The 13870-nt window shown below is 51.5% G+C and overlaps 1 protein-coding gene across 1 annotated transcript in view; it reads left to right on the forward strand.

Moving 5' to 3' along the window:
- The first annotated feature begins 4016 nt into the window (after positions 1–4016).
- LOC144888992 (uncharacterized) overlaps positions 4017–13870 on the forward strand; it is a 39966-nt gene continuing 30112 nt past the window's right edge. Inside the window, exons 1-5 of the mRNA XM_078768795.1 lie at positions 4017–4155; positions 11653–11718; positions 11823–11882; positions 11971–12036; positions 12142–12201. Coding sequence (XP_078624921.1) covers positions 4124–4155; positions 11653–11718; positions 11823–11882; positions 11971–12036; positions 12142–12201 — 284 coding nt within the window. The 5' untranslated portion in view covers positions 4017–4123. The remainder of the gene's footprint in view (positions 4156–11652; positions 11719–11822; positions 11883–11970; positions 12037–12141; positions 12202–13870) is intronic.

Raw genomic sequence — 13870 nt, forward strand, 5'->3', positions numbered from 1 at the left:
GCACTATTGGTGGATGTACAGCACAGAAGGCTTGTCCAGGCTGAGACGTTCAGCTCGCTCGCTTGCGCGCTGCCCCGCTCGTTGAGCAGCTCACAGAGCGGCTTGCTGAGCGGTTCTGTTCCGGCCAGGTTCATCTGTACGCTTCCGGCAGGGGACGAATTCACCCGCCTCCTCGCCGGCAACCCGGCCCTCACGCGGCCCACCTTCTCGGCGGGGACCGTCAAGCACGGGGTGGAACATCACATCCCCACCGCCGGGCCACCGGTCTACGCCCGGGCACGCCGCCTCGAGCCGACGAAGCTCGCGGTTGCTAAAGCAGAGTTTGCTACGCTGGAGCGGCTCGGCATCGTGCGGCGCTCCGAGATGTGCTTGGGCATCGCCGCTCCACATCGTGCCCAGGCCCGGCGGGGGATGGCGACCGTGCGGGGACTACCGCCGTCTCAACGACGCCACCACCCCCGACCGCGACCCCGTCCCCCATATTCAGGACTTTTCCGCCTGCTTGGCGAATATGTCCTTCTTCTCGAAGGTGGACCTCATACGCGGTTACCACCAGGTCTCCGTCAGGCCGGAGGACATCCCGAAGACGGCTGTCATCACGCCGTTCGGACTTTTCGAATTTCTTCGGATGCCCTTCGGTTTGAAGAATGCGGCTCAGGCGTTCCAGCGCCTCATGGACAGCGTCTTGCGCGACTTGGATTTCGTCTACGTCTATCTGGATGATATCCTCGTCGCAAGCGCGTCCCGCGAAGAGCACCTCCACCATCTCCGCACGCTCTTCGAACGCCTGGGCCAGCACGGCCTGATAGTGAACCCCGCCAAGTGCCGGTTCGGTGTCACTGAAATCGACTTTTTGGGTCACCGGGTCACCAGGCACGGGGCCGTCCCCCTACCGGCCAAGGTGGAGGTGGTGAAGGGGTTTCCGCGCCCCCGCACGATCAGGGGGCTTCAGGAGTTCCTGGGCATGGTAAACTTTTACCATCGGTTCCTGCCCCGCATCGCCCAGCTCCTGCGCCCCTTCCACGAGGCCCTCCGAGGGAAGCCAGGCAAAGGTGACGTTACCTGGACCGAGCAGATGGACGCGGCGTTCGTGGGCGCGAAGCTCGCCTTGGCTAACGCCACCATGCTCGCGCACCCGGCGCCCGATGCACCGATCGCCCTCCCCACCGACGCCTCGGACTATGCGGTGGGCACGGTGCACGAGCAATGGGTGCGTGGCGCTTGGCAACCGCTGGCGTTCTTCAGCCGGCAGCTTCGCCCGCCCGAACGCCGGTACAGTACCTTTGACCCTGAGTTGCTCGGGCTCCACCTGGAGGTCAGGCACTTCCGCCATCTGCTCGAGGGCCGTGCGTTCACGGCCTTCGTCGACCACAAGCCATTGGTGTTCGCGATGGGCAAGGTCGCCGAGCCGTGGTCGGCCCGGCAGCAGCGTCACCTCTCGGCTGTGTCCGAATACACGACGGACATCCGGCACGTCGCGGGGAAGGACAACCCAGTGGCGGATTGCCTTTCCCGGTCCGTTGCCCATGCGGTCCACCTCGGCATCGACTATGCCCGGATGGCGGCGGACCAGGCCGCCGACCCCGACGTCCAGGCCTTGCGGACCGCCGTTATGGGCCTCCGTGTCACCGAGGTGCCATTCAACGGCGCGGGCACGGCCCTCTGGAGCGACGTCTCCCTCGGGCGGCCTCGCCCCATCGTGCCCGTGGGCTGGCAGCGCCAGATTTTCGACGCCATCCACAGCCTCCCACCCGGGCACGAGGGCCTCCCAGAGGTTGATCGCCGACAAGTTTGTCTGGCGTGGCCTCCGGAAGGCCGTCCGCGCCTGGGCCAGGACGTGCCTCGCGTGCCAGCGCACGTAGGTGCACCGACACACCCAGGCCCCATTGGCCCCGTTTGTGGTGCCGGAACGGCGGTTTGACCACGTTCACGTGGACCTGGTGGGACCTCTGCCCCCCCGCGGGGTTTCACCCACATCCTGACCATGACGGACCGCACCACTCGGTGGCCGGAGGCCGTGCCGTTGGCGTCAACGACGGCGGCGGACGTCGCGCAGGCGTTCATCGCCACCTGGGTCGCCCGGTTCGGCACCCCCTCGGACATCTCGTCCGACCGCGGCCCCCAGTTCACCTCGGAGCTCAGCGGGGCGGTCGCGCGGGGGCTCGGGGTCCAGCTGCACCGCACCACGGCCTACCAACCCAGGCTAACGGCCTGTGTGAGTGGTTCCACCGCTCGTTGAAGGCCGCGCTCCGGGCGACCCTCCGTGACGGCGGCTGGGTCGACAGGCTCCCCTGGATGCTGCTGGGCCTCCGAACGGCGCCCACGGACAACCTGCGCGCATCCGCGGCGGAGTTGGTCTTCGGGCAACCGCTGCGGGTGCCGGGTGAGTTCCTCCCCGACTCCACGGCACCATGGTCCGCGGCGCAGCAGCGCTCGGCGCTGCAGGAGACCGCCCAGAGGTTCGCCCCGGTGCCCACGGCGCACCATGGGCACCCACCTACGCACGTTGCCCCGGAGCTTCGCACCGCGGAGTACGTCTTCGTCCGGCACGACGCCCACCGGACACCACTGCGGCCCCCGTACGACAGGCCTTTCCGCGTGCTGGAGACCGGGGTGAAACATTTCACCTTGGACATCGGCGGCACTCCTGACCGGGTCTCCATAGACTGCCTCAAGCCGGCCCACCTCGACGTGGACCACCCACCGCCGATGGCTCGGCCCCCGCGTCGGGGCCGCCCCCCGGCGGGCGGACCCCCGGCACCGCCCGGCCCCGCCGGCACGCCGCCCCCCGAGCCTGCACCCATCCCGGGTGCAGCCGGAGGCATCCCAGCGGGCATCCCTGCACCCCGGACGCCGCCAGTCGCCAGAGGGCACTTCGGCCGGGTCATACGTTTGCCCCGCAAACTGGCCCTCCAGGTGCGCGGGAATTCTGGGGGGGGGCACGTGTGGCGGACACGAAAGCTCACTGGCGTGAGAACATCATTCCGCGCGCCAAGTGGGCGGCGGCCACGCCCGAGGGGTAGGCGTGGCCGCGGGATATACACCGGGCGCGCAGCTCGGAACGCTTTAGTGTTACAGTGAGCTCTTGAATAAAGACTTTTACAAATTACCACGTTGTCCACTTCCTCCTTGCTTACAAGCAGCGCGCGTAACACCGCGCTTTAATGCCAATTATTAAGTATGTAAAATTTTGAAAATTGCTCCTCTTCTTCCTGTACTCTCCTACCTTTGCCCTCCCCAAACCAACCCAGCGGTGACACGTGTTCCGATAGAAACCCTCACCTGCTCGACACGCGCCGAATGTTTCGCATTTTGTTCGTCCATAGCCCACTGTAACTCGATATATTGCGTTTTTCTTCCGTTCCTCTTGGATGGCCAACCTCACCTCCTCCTCCTCCCATTTCACCCCTGCTGTCCCCCACCCCCAAGACCCTTTTATGTTCCCTGGGAACGTAAAACAATTTCATAATATTATTTTTGCAATGAGTGTGCAGATGACTATAAGTTAACACTGGGTTGTTCCCAGTGAACATAAACTGCCTATACACTGCCCAAACAGAGGGACAGTTTTCCGTGGAACCCTGTGGTAATCCAACATGGCGGATCAAGTATGGTGACGTCACATGCTGATTATCGCGGCAGCGGTGTTCCTGCGTGCGGGGCGGTTGAGGAGGTCAAATGGAAATAACATCTATTAAAACAATTACAATGTATTAGTTCAAGAAAGGATTTTAAAATCGACATTACTATTATTATGATTAAAATAGAATCAGAAAATCGACTTCCGGTGTCCCAAACTACCCCTAAAGCAACTTCCCGAAAATAAATATAAAACGATTGCTTTATTTTAAAAATTAATAAATAACGATGATGAAGACTTCAAATCTACCAATTAAACTTTACTCCTCATTATTTGAGGATGAGGATGGCTGACGTCACAAATGTATCACGTGGTAACGGTGTACGACGGTCGACGACGAAAACATCATATCAATGCACATTGTCGATGAGCTGGATGTTTTGTTTTCTCGGGAGCTAGCGAATTTTTCGTTGAAATTTTCTCAACACACTCCTCCTCCTTCTCCTATTCCTCCCCTCGTTCGATCTGTCTTTGTTTCCCAAGATGCGTCTTCGTAAGAAGACATCGCAACGAAGGTATCTTATCGTTATACGGGTTTTCACAACATCAAGTGAATTTTATCTCCAAGTCGAGTATTGCGTGCTAATCGATGTACGTCCGGCATCACCTCCTCAGGAAAATGACGCAGTGGCGACTGGCGTTTATTATTTATTAATTACGAGTATAAAGCCCGCCAAAAATGACGGGTTGGAGCAGTTTTTGACGGTGCAGCAGCGGCGTGAGCGTGTTGAAGTCTGGGCCAACTGGCCAAGTGGCGGTGTCAGGGCCCACGGCCCAGGGGTGCTTCGTAGGGTGCCTTTCTCATCTTTTTTTATTCGACGTTCGACAGACGTAAATGAACACTCGTTTTACTCTCCGCACTTTGCACGTCACTTTCAGCGAATGTCGTCTCCCTGTGCTTTGTATTTATTGTGATTTAAAAAAACGCTTCCATACACCGACCTTGAGGCTCGGTTTGCAAGCCACCGTCTACAATTCCAATGTAAGAGACATAATTACTCTTCTTTTGGGTCTTCAGAGTCCAAAGGGTCTCTTGGGTTGGGTCCTCTGGTTAATTTGGGTTTGTTGGGTGCCCAAGCTCTTTTGCATCCTTGGGATCTTCAGGTTAATTTGGGTCTTCAGGATGTTTTAGGTCATTTGGGTCCTTTGGGTCCTCTGCCTCTTTGGGGTCCTTGGGTCTTTTCAGTCATCTCGGTATTTTGGGTCTTTGGGTTCCACTGGGTCCTCAGGGTCTTTAAGAGTCTTTTTGGTGTTTTGGATTGTTTGGTTCTGTGGGGTCATTAAGGGTCTTCGGGGTATTTTGGGTTTTCAGGGACTTTTTGGTCTTCTGGGTCTTTTAGATTTTTTGGGGGTCTTTGGGATATTTTAGGTCTCTGGGGTCTTTTGGGTTTTGGGGTCTTTTTGGTCTTCTGGGTCTTTAAGGGTCTTTGAGATATTTTGGGTCCTTGAGGTATTTAAGGGTCTTCTGGGTCTTTTGGATCTTTGGGGTATTTTTTTAGTTTTCATGGTCTTTTTGGTCTTCTGAGTATTGAAGGGTCGTTTGGGTCTTTGGATCTTCAGGGTCTTTGGATCTTCATGGTCTTTTGGGTATTTTGGTCTTTGGGGTAATTTGGGTGTTAGTGGTCTTTTGGGTGTTTAAGGGTCTTGTGGTATTTTGGGTCTTTTGGGTCTTGTGGATATTTAATGGTCTTTGTTTTTTTGGGGGGGTCTTCATGGTATTTTGGGTGTTCATGGTCTTTTGGGTCTTTAAGGGTCTTGGGGTCTTTTCAGTCTTTTGGGTCTTTGGGTCTTTATTGGTCTTTGGGGAATTTGGGGTCTTCAGTGTCTTTTGGGTTTTTGTGGTCTTTTGGGTATTTAAGAGTCTTCGGGGTCTTTTGGGTGTTTGGGGTCAATTGGGTTTTCAATGACTTTTCTGTCTTTTGGGCCTTTGGGGACTTCTGGGTCTTCATGGTCTTTTGTGTCTAACAGTCTACGGGGTATTTTGGGTGTTTAGGGACTATTTGGTCTTCGGGGTCTTCTGGGTCCTTGAGGTCTTCGGGTCTTTTGGGTCTTTCCAAATTTTTGGGTATTTGGGGTCCATTTGGGTCTTTAGGGTCTTTTCAGTCTTTTGGGTCTTTCGCGTCTTTTGGTTCTTCAGTGTATTTTGGGTCTTTGGGATATTTTAGGTCTCTGGGGTCTTTTGGGTTTTTGGGTCTTTTTGCTCTTCTGGGTCTTTAAGTGTCTTTGAGGTATTTTGGGTCCTTGAGGTATTTAAGGGTCTTCTGGGTCTTTTGGATCTTTGGGGTATTCTTTTAGTTTTCATTGTCTTTTGGGTCTTCTGGGTATTTAAGGGTCATTGGGGTCTTTGGATCTTCAGGGTCTTTGGATATTCAGGGTCTTTGGATCTTCAGGGTCTTTGGATCTTCATGGTCTTTTGGGTATTTTGGGTCTTTGGGGTATTTTGAGTATTTTGGGTGTTAGTGGTCTTTTGGATCTTTAAGGGTCTTGTGGTATTTTGGGTCTTCTGGATATTTAAGGGTCTTTGTTTTTTTTGGGGGTCTTCAGGGTATTTTTGGTGTTCATGGTCTTTTGGGTATTTAAGGTTTTTTGGGGGTCTTTTGCGTCTTTGTAGTCTTTGTAGTCTTTGTAGTCTTGGTTCTTTAATGGTATTCGGTGTCTTTGGGGTCATTTGGGTCTTTAAGGGTCTTGGGGTCATTTCAGTCTTTTGGGTCTTTGGGGAATTTGGGGTCTTCAGCCTGGTGTTTGCTTAGCGGTTAGGGTGCTGGCTTGGGATCCTAGAATCCTGGGTTCGAATCTCGGTCGATCGCTAAATGAACACCAGGGGGGTTGGCACAGCCTGTCATCCTTCCGAGGTCAGCAAATTGAGTACCAGTTTGTTGGGATGAATGATCCCGGTGTGTACGCTGGTTTAGAATAGGTACACCGTATCCCTGCGCATCGTAAGAGGCGACTAAGGGTTGGCGCCAGGAAGGGCATCCGGCCATAAAACCATTGCCTCAAACACAGAACCATGATTGTCATGGGACCCGCAAGGCTAACCCCCGCTCTAGCGGGGAAAATGGCCTTAAAACGATCATTCATTCATTCATTCAGTGTCTTTTGGGTTTTTGTGGTCTTTTGGGTATTTAAGAGTCTTCGGGGTCTTTTGGGTGTTTGGGGTCAATTGGGTTTTCAATGACTTTTCTGTCTTTTGGGTATTTAAGGTTTTTGGGGGTCTTTTCAGTCTTTTAGGTCTTTCGGGTCTTTTGGGTCTTCAGTGTATTGTGGGTTTTTGGGGTTTGGGATTTTTGGGGTATTTTGGTGGTTTTCTGAGTCATTGGGGCTTTTGGGTCCTTTTTGTCATTTGGGACCTTGGGGTTGTTTGGGTCTTTTGGATCCTCATGGTCTTTTGGATCCTCATGGTCTTTTGGATCCTTGGGGTCCTTTGGGTCTTTGGGGTATTCGGGGTATTCAGGGTATTTTGGGTCTTCAGAGTCCTTGGGGTCTTTGAGGTCTTCGTTAGCTTTTGTGCCTGTTACAGTCTTCAGGATATTTTGGGTCTTTGGGTATTTTGAGTGTTTGGGGTCTTCTGGGTCCTTGGGGTATTTTGGGTCCTCAGAGCGTTTTCGGTCTTTTAACCGGTGGACACACAGTCATGTTCAAAGATTGCCCCTTAACCCCCCCCCCCTCCCCCCACTCATATCCCTCCGAAAGCACTACTCAAAGCCTTCAAAACCTAGCCTTATGAAGGGGGACAGACACACAAACACACACACATTGTGTTTTAGATGGTAGATCTCTGTGAGGTGGTTTAGGATGAGACACCCGAATTGCGTACGTACTAAATATGTAGATACTTTCCAAACGCTGCAATCCATCGAATAATCCGATTTTTCAATCCCTCATCAGAACCCTTGTAATTCCAATTGGGGAAAGCGAACTCGGTGCTTTAATGATGAGTGTCCGCTACAAATGAGGGGATGTCGGTGGATCAAAGCCTGACCGAGTCATGCCATAGACTTTAAAAATGGTTTGTGCTGCTTCCTCTGTTATCGTTCAGCATTTAAAAGGATGAGAAATACGGGGCCTTCAGGGGCATTGACAATTGTCGTCCGCTCACAACCCCCTCCCACTTCGCACGTTTCCGCCCCTCCCCTACCTCCCACCCCCCGACTCCCCATCCCCCCATACTCCCTCTCCCCTCTCCCTTCCCCCCTACCCCCTCCCCCCTACACCTCCTCGCCCCTCCCCCTTCTGCCGTACACGCCCTCTCACATTCCCACACCCCCTCTCACACATTCCCACACCCCTTCTCACACATTCCCACACCCCCTCTCGCACATTCCCACACCCCACATCACACATTCCCACACCCCCTCTCGCACATTCCCACACCCCACATCACACATTCCCACACCCCACATCACACATTCCCACACCCCACATCACACATTCCCACACCCGCTCTCGCGCATTCCCACACCCCATCTCACACTTTCCCACACCACATCTTGCACTTTCCCACACCACATCTCGCACATTCTTACACCCCCCTCTCGCACATTCTTACACCCCCCTCTCACACATTCCCCCACACCCTCTTACACATTCCCACACCCACTCTCGCACATTCCCACACCCCCTCTCACACATTTCCCCACCCCCTCTTGCACATTTCCACACCCCCACATGCACATTCCCACACCTCTCACACATTCCCACGACCCCTCGCACACATTCCCACACCCCCTCTCGCACATTCCCACACCCCCTCTCGCACATTCCCACACCCCCTCTCGCACATTCCCACACTCCATCTCGCACATTCCCACACCCCCTCTCGCACATTCCCACACCCCATCTCACACATTCCCACACCCCATAACGCACATTCCCAAACTCCCTCTTGCACATTCCCACACCTCCTCTCGCACATTCCCACACCCTCTCCCACACCCCCTCTCACACATTCCCACACCCCCTCTTGCACATTCCCACACCCCCTCTCGCACATTCCCACACCCCCTCTCGCACATTCCCACACCCCCTCTCGCACATTCCCACACCCCCTCTCGCACATTCCCACACCCCCTCTCGCACATTCCCACACCCCCTCTCGCACATTCCCACACCCCTCTCGCACATTCCCACACCCCCTCTCGCACATTCCCACACCCCCTCTCACACATTCCCACACCCCCTCTCGCACATTCCCACACCCCTCTCACATTTCCACACCCCTTCACACATTCCCACACCCCCTCTCGCACATTCCCGCAACCCCTCTTGCACATTCCCGCAACCCCTCTCGCACATTTCTGCACCCCCTCTTGCACATTCCCACAATCTATCTGGCACATTCCCGCTCCCCTGCTCGCACATTCCCACATCCCCGCTCGCACATTCCCACACCCCCGCTCGCACATTCCCACATCCCCGCTCAAACATTCCCACACCCCTGCTCGCACATTCCCACACCCACGCTCGCACATTCCCACACCCCTGCTCGCACATTCCCACACCCCGCTCACACATTCCCACACCCGCTCGCACATTCCCACACCCGCTCACACATTCCCACACCCCCGCTCGCACATTCCCACACCCCCGCTCGCACATTCCCACACCCCCGCTCGCACATTCCCACACCCCCTCTCGCACATTCCCACACCCCCTCTCGCATATTCCCACACCCCCGCTCGCATATTCCCGCACCCCCGCTCGCACATTCCCGCACCCCCGCTCGCACATTCCCACACCCCCACTCGCACATTCCCACACCCCCGCTCGCACATTCCCACACCCCCACTTGCACATTCCCACACCCCGCTCGCATATTCCCACACCCCCGCTCGCATATTCCCACCCCCCCCCCCGCTCGCACATTCCCGCACCCCCGCTCGCACATTCCCGCACCCCCGCTCGCACATTCTCGCACCCCCTCTCGCACATTCTCGCACCCCCTCTCGCACATTCTCGCACCCCATCTCTCACATTCCCGCACCCCATCTGGCACATTCCCGCACCCCATCTGGCACATTCCCGCACCCCATCTGGCACATTCCCGCACCCCATCTGGCACATTCCCGCACCCCATCTGGCACATTCCCGCACCCCATCTGGCACATTCCCGCACCCCATCTGGCACATTCCCGCACCCCATCTGGCACATTCCCGCACCCCATCTGGCACATTCCCGCACCCCATCTGGCACATTCCCGCACCCCATCTGGCACATTGCCGCACCCCATCTGGCACATTCCCGCACCCCCGCTCGCATATTCCCACATCCCCGCTCACACATTCCCACCCCCCCCCCCCCCACCCCCTCTCGCTTGGTCCCACCACCCCATCATTTCAGTGAATTCATCAGTTTATTACCCCATGAGCAAAGTGCAAGGTAAGGTTAAGCAGTTGGTTCACTCTGTGTCTATGATCGGGGAGCAAACTTCATTTCAATTTCACTTGATATTTTGATCACGACAACACAAATCGGAACATGAAACGGCAGATTAGCAGTAGTTACCCTGCGCTCGCGAACTTAGGTACAGTGCATTCAGAAAGTATTCAGACCCCTTCACTTTTTTCACATTTTGTTATGTTGCAGCCTTATGCTGAAATCGTTGAAATTCATTTTTTCCCTCATCAATCTACACTCAATACCCCATAATGACAAAGAGAAAACAGGATTTCAGAAAGTTTTGCAAATTTATTAAAAAGAAAAAACTATAGGAGCGCCTCCTCCTTTAGCATATTTTGATGATAATCATGACGTCATAGGTCATGTGTTACAGGCGCCATCTTGGAAAAACCAAAAAACGTTGCACCTCTGTATCTCCAAAACCGCTCTATGGAAAAAAAATTGAAACGCAGCTCATTGTAAATAACTCCATATGGGGAATAGGTGTTAACGATGATGTCATTGGTGCCATAATTATGACGTCATAATTCGACATGGACAACGCTTAGTCTGATCAGTTTGAAATATATCGAGCATGATCTATGCAACAATTATTTAGAGATTATACATTTATGTTGTTATCGCTCATGTGGTCTGGCAGCTATATTGGATCAAAAAAAAAAGAAACGTTCTAAAACAGAAGAGTTGGCTCACACCAAGTTGACTGCACAGTGTAAGTATTCTATGAATACCACCTCGTTTGACTCTGAAATTGGTTCGGAATCTTGTCCCGAGCGCACAGAGGAGTAAGATAATTGTTTTAGTCTGTCTGCCTGTCTGTCAGGAGGATGAAATTGAAAATCATTCCAAACATGAAACTTCTTGTTTTTGTGACGTCATAAAAAAAACACAAGCACCAGGCACAAATAATGAATTCAACGTGTTAAATAAGGTGGTGTAAAAATATCAATGGCGGTAAACTTCTGAAAATATTTTTTCTAGAGCCTTCAAAACATTTTATTTCAAATGAATTAAATACTCGAACACTAGAACACAAATCGCCTTTTTGACCTCCAGTTTTGAAAAACCTCCAGTTCAGCAGTACTTGGACAAAATATTACCCCATCTCGACCAATCAAATTTGATGAGCTCATGCTCTCAGCTTTGGGTAAATCAAGATTTGGACAAAATCCCGGCTCGTAGGAAACATAGATCGTGCTAGGAAAGGCAAAGAAAGATTTGAAAAGACGCATCGTATGTCCTTTTTGTCAAGACTGTGGGGAGTAAGGTGTTCTATGAACTCTCCAGTTTACTTATTATCACTTGCCGGCGGGAGGAAGGAGTGGTGCGAGAGTGCGCAGGACGTACAGGAGCATCATCAGGGAATGAGGTGTGTCAGCTGATGGATGAACAAACATTGAGAGCACATTCATTTGTCCACCTGCCCATCTCAACCAAAATCATGGGGGGTTTTTTTGTTATTTTTTATGCACATTTTCCCAATATTTTTTAATTTTATGTGATGTTTAGTGCAGGGGAATTGTGGTGTCAGTTGTTGAAATGGAGAATGTATATACATCCGGTTTAGCACATTTGTATTCAGTTGTGGATGAAGAGTTCTGTTCTTTTGCAGGGAACCAAAGATGAACATGTCGTTACCATCCAAGACAAAGAAAATCAGTTGTTGGAAGCGTCTGAAGTAAATAATTTTATTTTCCTCCTCTTGACTTTTTAAACTTGTTTTAGGATGTATCTACCGCATCACATGTAGAAGAAATGACTTTTCAATCTTTTTCAACCTAGGCAAAAGTTTACCACACATGATGAGAAGAACAAGTGTTGTGGTGACACTGCACCTGACGTGTGAGTAAGAGAAAATATCCCTTTGGAATGATATCCGATTTAGCACATTTGCATTCAGTTGTGGATGAAGAGTTCTGTTCTTTTGCAGGGAACCAAAGATGAACAAGTCTTTACCATCCAAGACAAAGAAAATCAGTTGTTGGAAGCGTCTGAAGTAAATAATTTTATTTTCCTCCTCGTGACTTTTTAAACTTGTTTTAGGATGTATCTACCGCATCACATGTAGAAGAAACTGACTTTTCAATCTTTTTCAACCTAGGCAAAAGTTTACCACACATGATAAGAAGAACAAGTGTTGTGGTGACACTGCACCTGACGTGTGAGTAAGAGAAAATATCCCTTTGGAATGACCTGGCATGAAACGTGCTCGCAATAGAAATGGTATTCCTTTAAGGAAATTCAAACTCTCCCTGTCGTATCTCGATCACATTTTGCTCCTTAAATATTTTCTGTACCATTGTTTGGAGGTTTCAGGGCTGAGTGATTCCCTGAGCTCTTTAACCTGGGTTGACACGTCTCTTGTAAAGAGTTGACAAATTATCGCCGGTACCCTGAACAAATGACAAATTCTTGCCAGTCAACAAAACGATTGGTCAACCGATCCGTGAAAACCTTGTGCCACACCTGGTCCCACAGCCAGACTAAAAAGTTAGGGAGAGGTATCTGAAGAAGAAGATGAAGTTTAAGGTTGTAAGAATGTCCATCGAGAAGTGCAAATGACAAGCGTCAGGAGGTACCTGATCTGAGGAGAGGGATGTGATACACGGAATACCACTTCAACCAGACATATCAAAATATTAATCTTCGTTTGCAAATATTTGATCCATAACAAAGGATGCAACGACTTCTTTGTTCAATATTATAGCAGAATAATACGAACAATACTGTCAACCAATACAAGGAACTTTGAGGAGGCCATTTTTCCCATAATGCCTGCTCTCAATGAACACCACATTCATTAAATTAATCATTTCATGTACTTGTCACGGAGAAGGTGTTGGGTGTTGAGGTAGTGTTGGGCTGGTGTTGGTGTGCATGGAGATGAGAATATTGTGGAGGAGGGGCAGAAACATCACCAGTGGATGAACAAACATCTGTTGTGGGTACATCTCCTGGTATGGGGTGGCTTCTCTCGGAATGCTTCCTGACGTAAGACCCTGAAGCCGACGAGTCGTGGACAACTCCGCCATCCAAGGTGATTAAAATCTGGCAGAATCCCTGCGGCTAACTGTCACTTTACTTTCTCGGTGACTAATTAGTTACGTCAGATAGTGACTGCTCTCGGTTCCCACCTTTATCTTTTTGTTACATACGGCTGAGCGAAACTGTATGTGGGATTCCGGCTGGACTAGCATAGTGAATCAGTGGGGCACAACCTCCCTTCTATTTATTGTATGCTATGTCTAACCAATGAAGGAAAGACAATCGAGCAGGTTTGGAAACAAGAAATCTTGCATTAAACAGGCACTTATTTTCAAGAGAATGCAGTGTGACATAAGAAACAATCCTCTCCTTAGCATTCAATGAAACCCCTTGTACAACCGGCTTTAAACAAAATACAGGTGGGCGCCACGTTCATCCGGGGGAATTATATAGAAAAGGGGACATAAAGGAAGAAGTTGGTGCGTGTTGGTGACTCGTTCCTCACCCTCATGTAAACAGGCTTGGCCCCGTAGGTCTCAATGAGGTGTCGATGCAGGTGGATGCACGGTGTAAGTGAGATGTGTGCTGTCGTGGAGTGTATTGTGTGGTGCTTAGCTCTGAAAAGAAATGTTGGAATTCTTGTGTCGTTCATTTAACGTTTGCTGTTGCTGTTTTTGTTGAGCACATGCACTCCCAGGAAATTGTGCACAGGGATATAAAGGTAACCAACTACCCCAGTGCAGACCGTGATACGTTCTGCGTAACACTGCAATGAAAACCATTTTTTGATGGAGGAAAGGAAGGAATGGGAGTTGGAAGTGGGAATCACTAGAATGCACATTATC

This window comes from Myxine glutinosa, unplaced genomic scaffold (genome assembly GCF_964187855.1).
Source record: "Myxine glutinosa unplaced genomic scaffold, kmMyxGlut1.1 SCAFFOLD_479, whole genome shotgun sequence".
Classification (NCBI taxonomy): Eukaryota; Metazoa; Chordata; class Myxini; order Myxiniformes; family Myxinidae; genus Myxine; species Myxine glutinosa.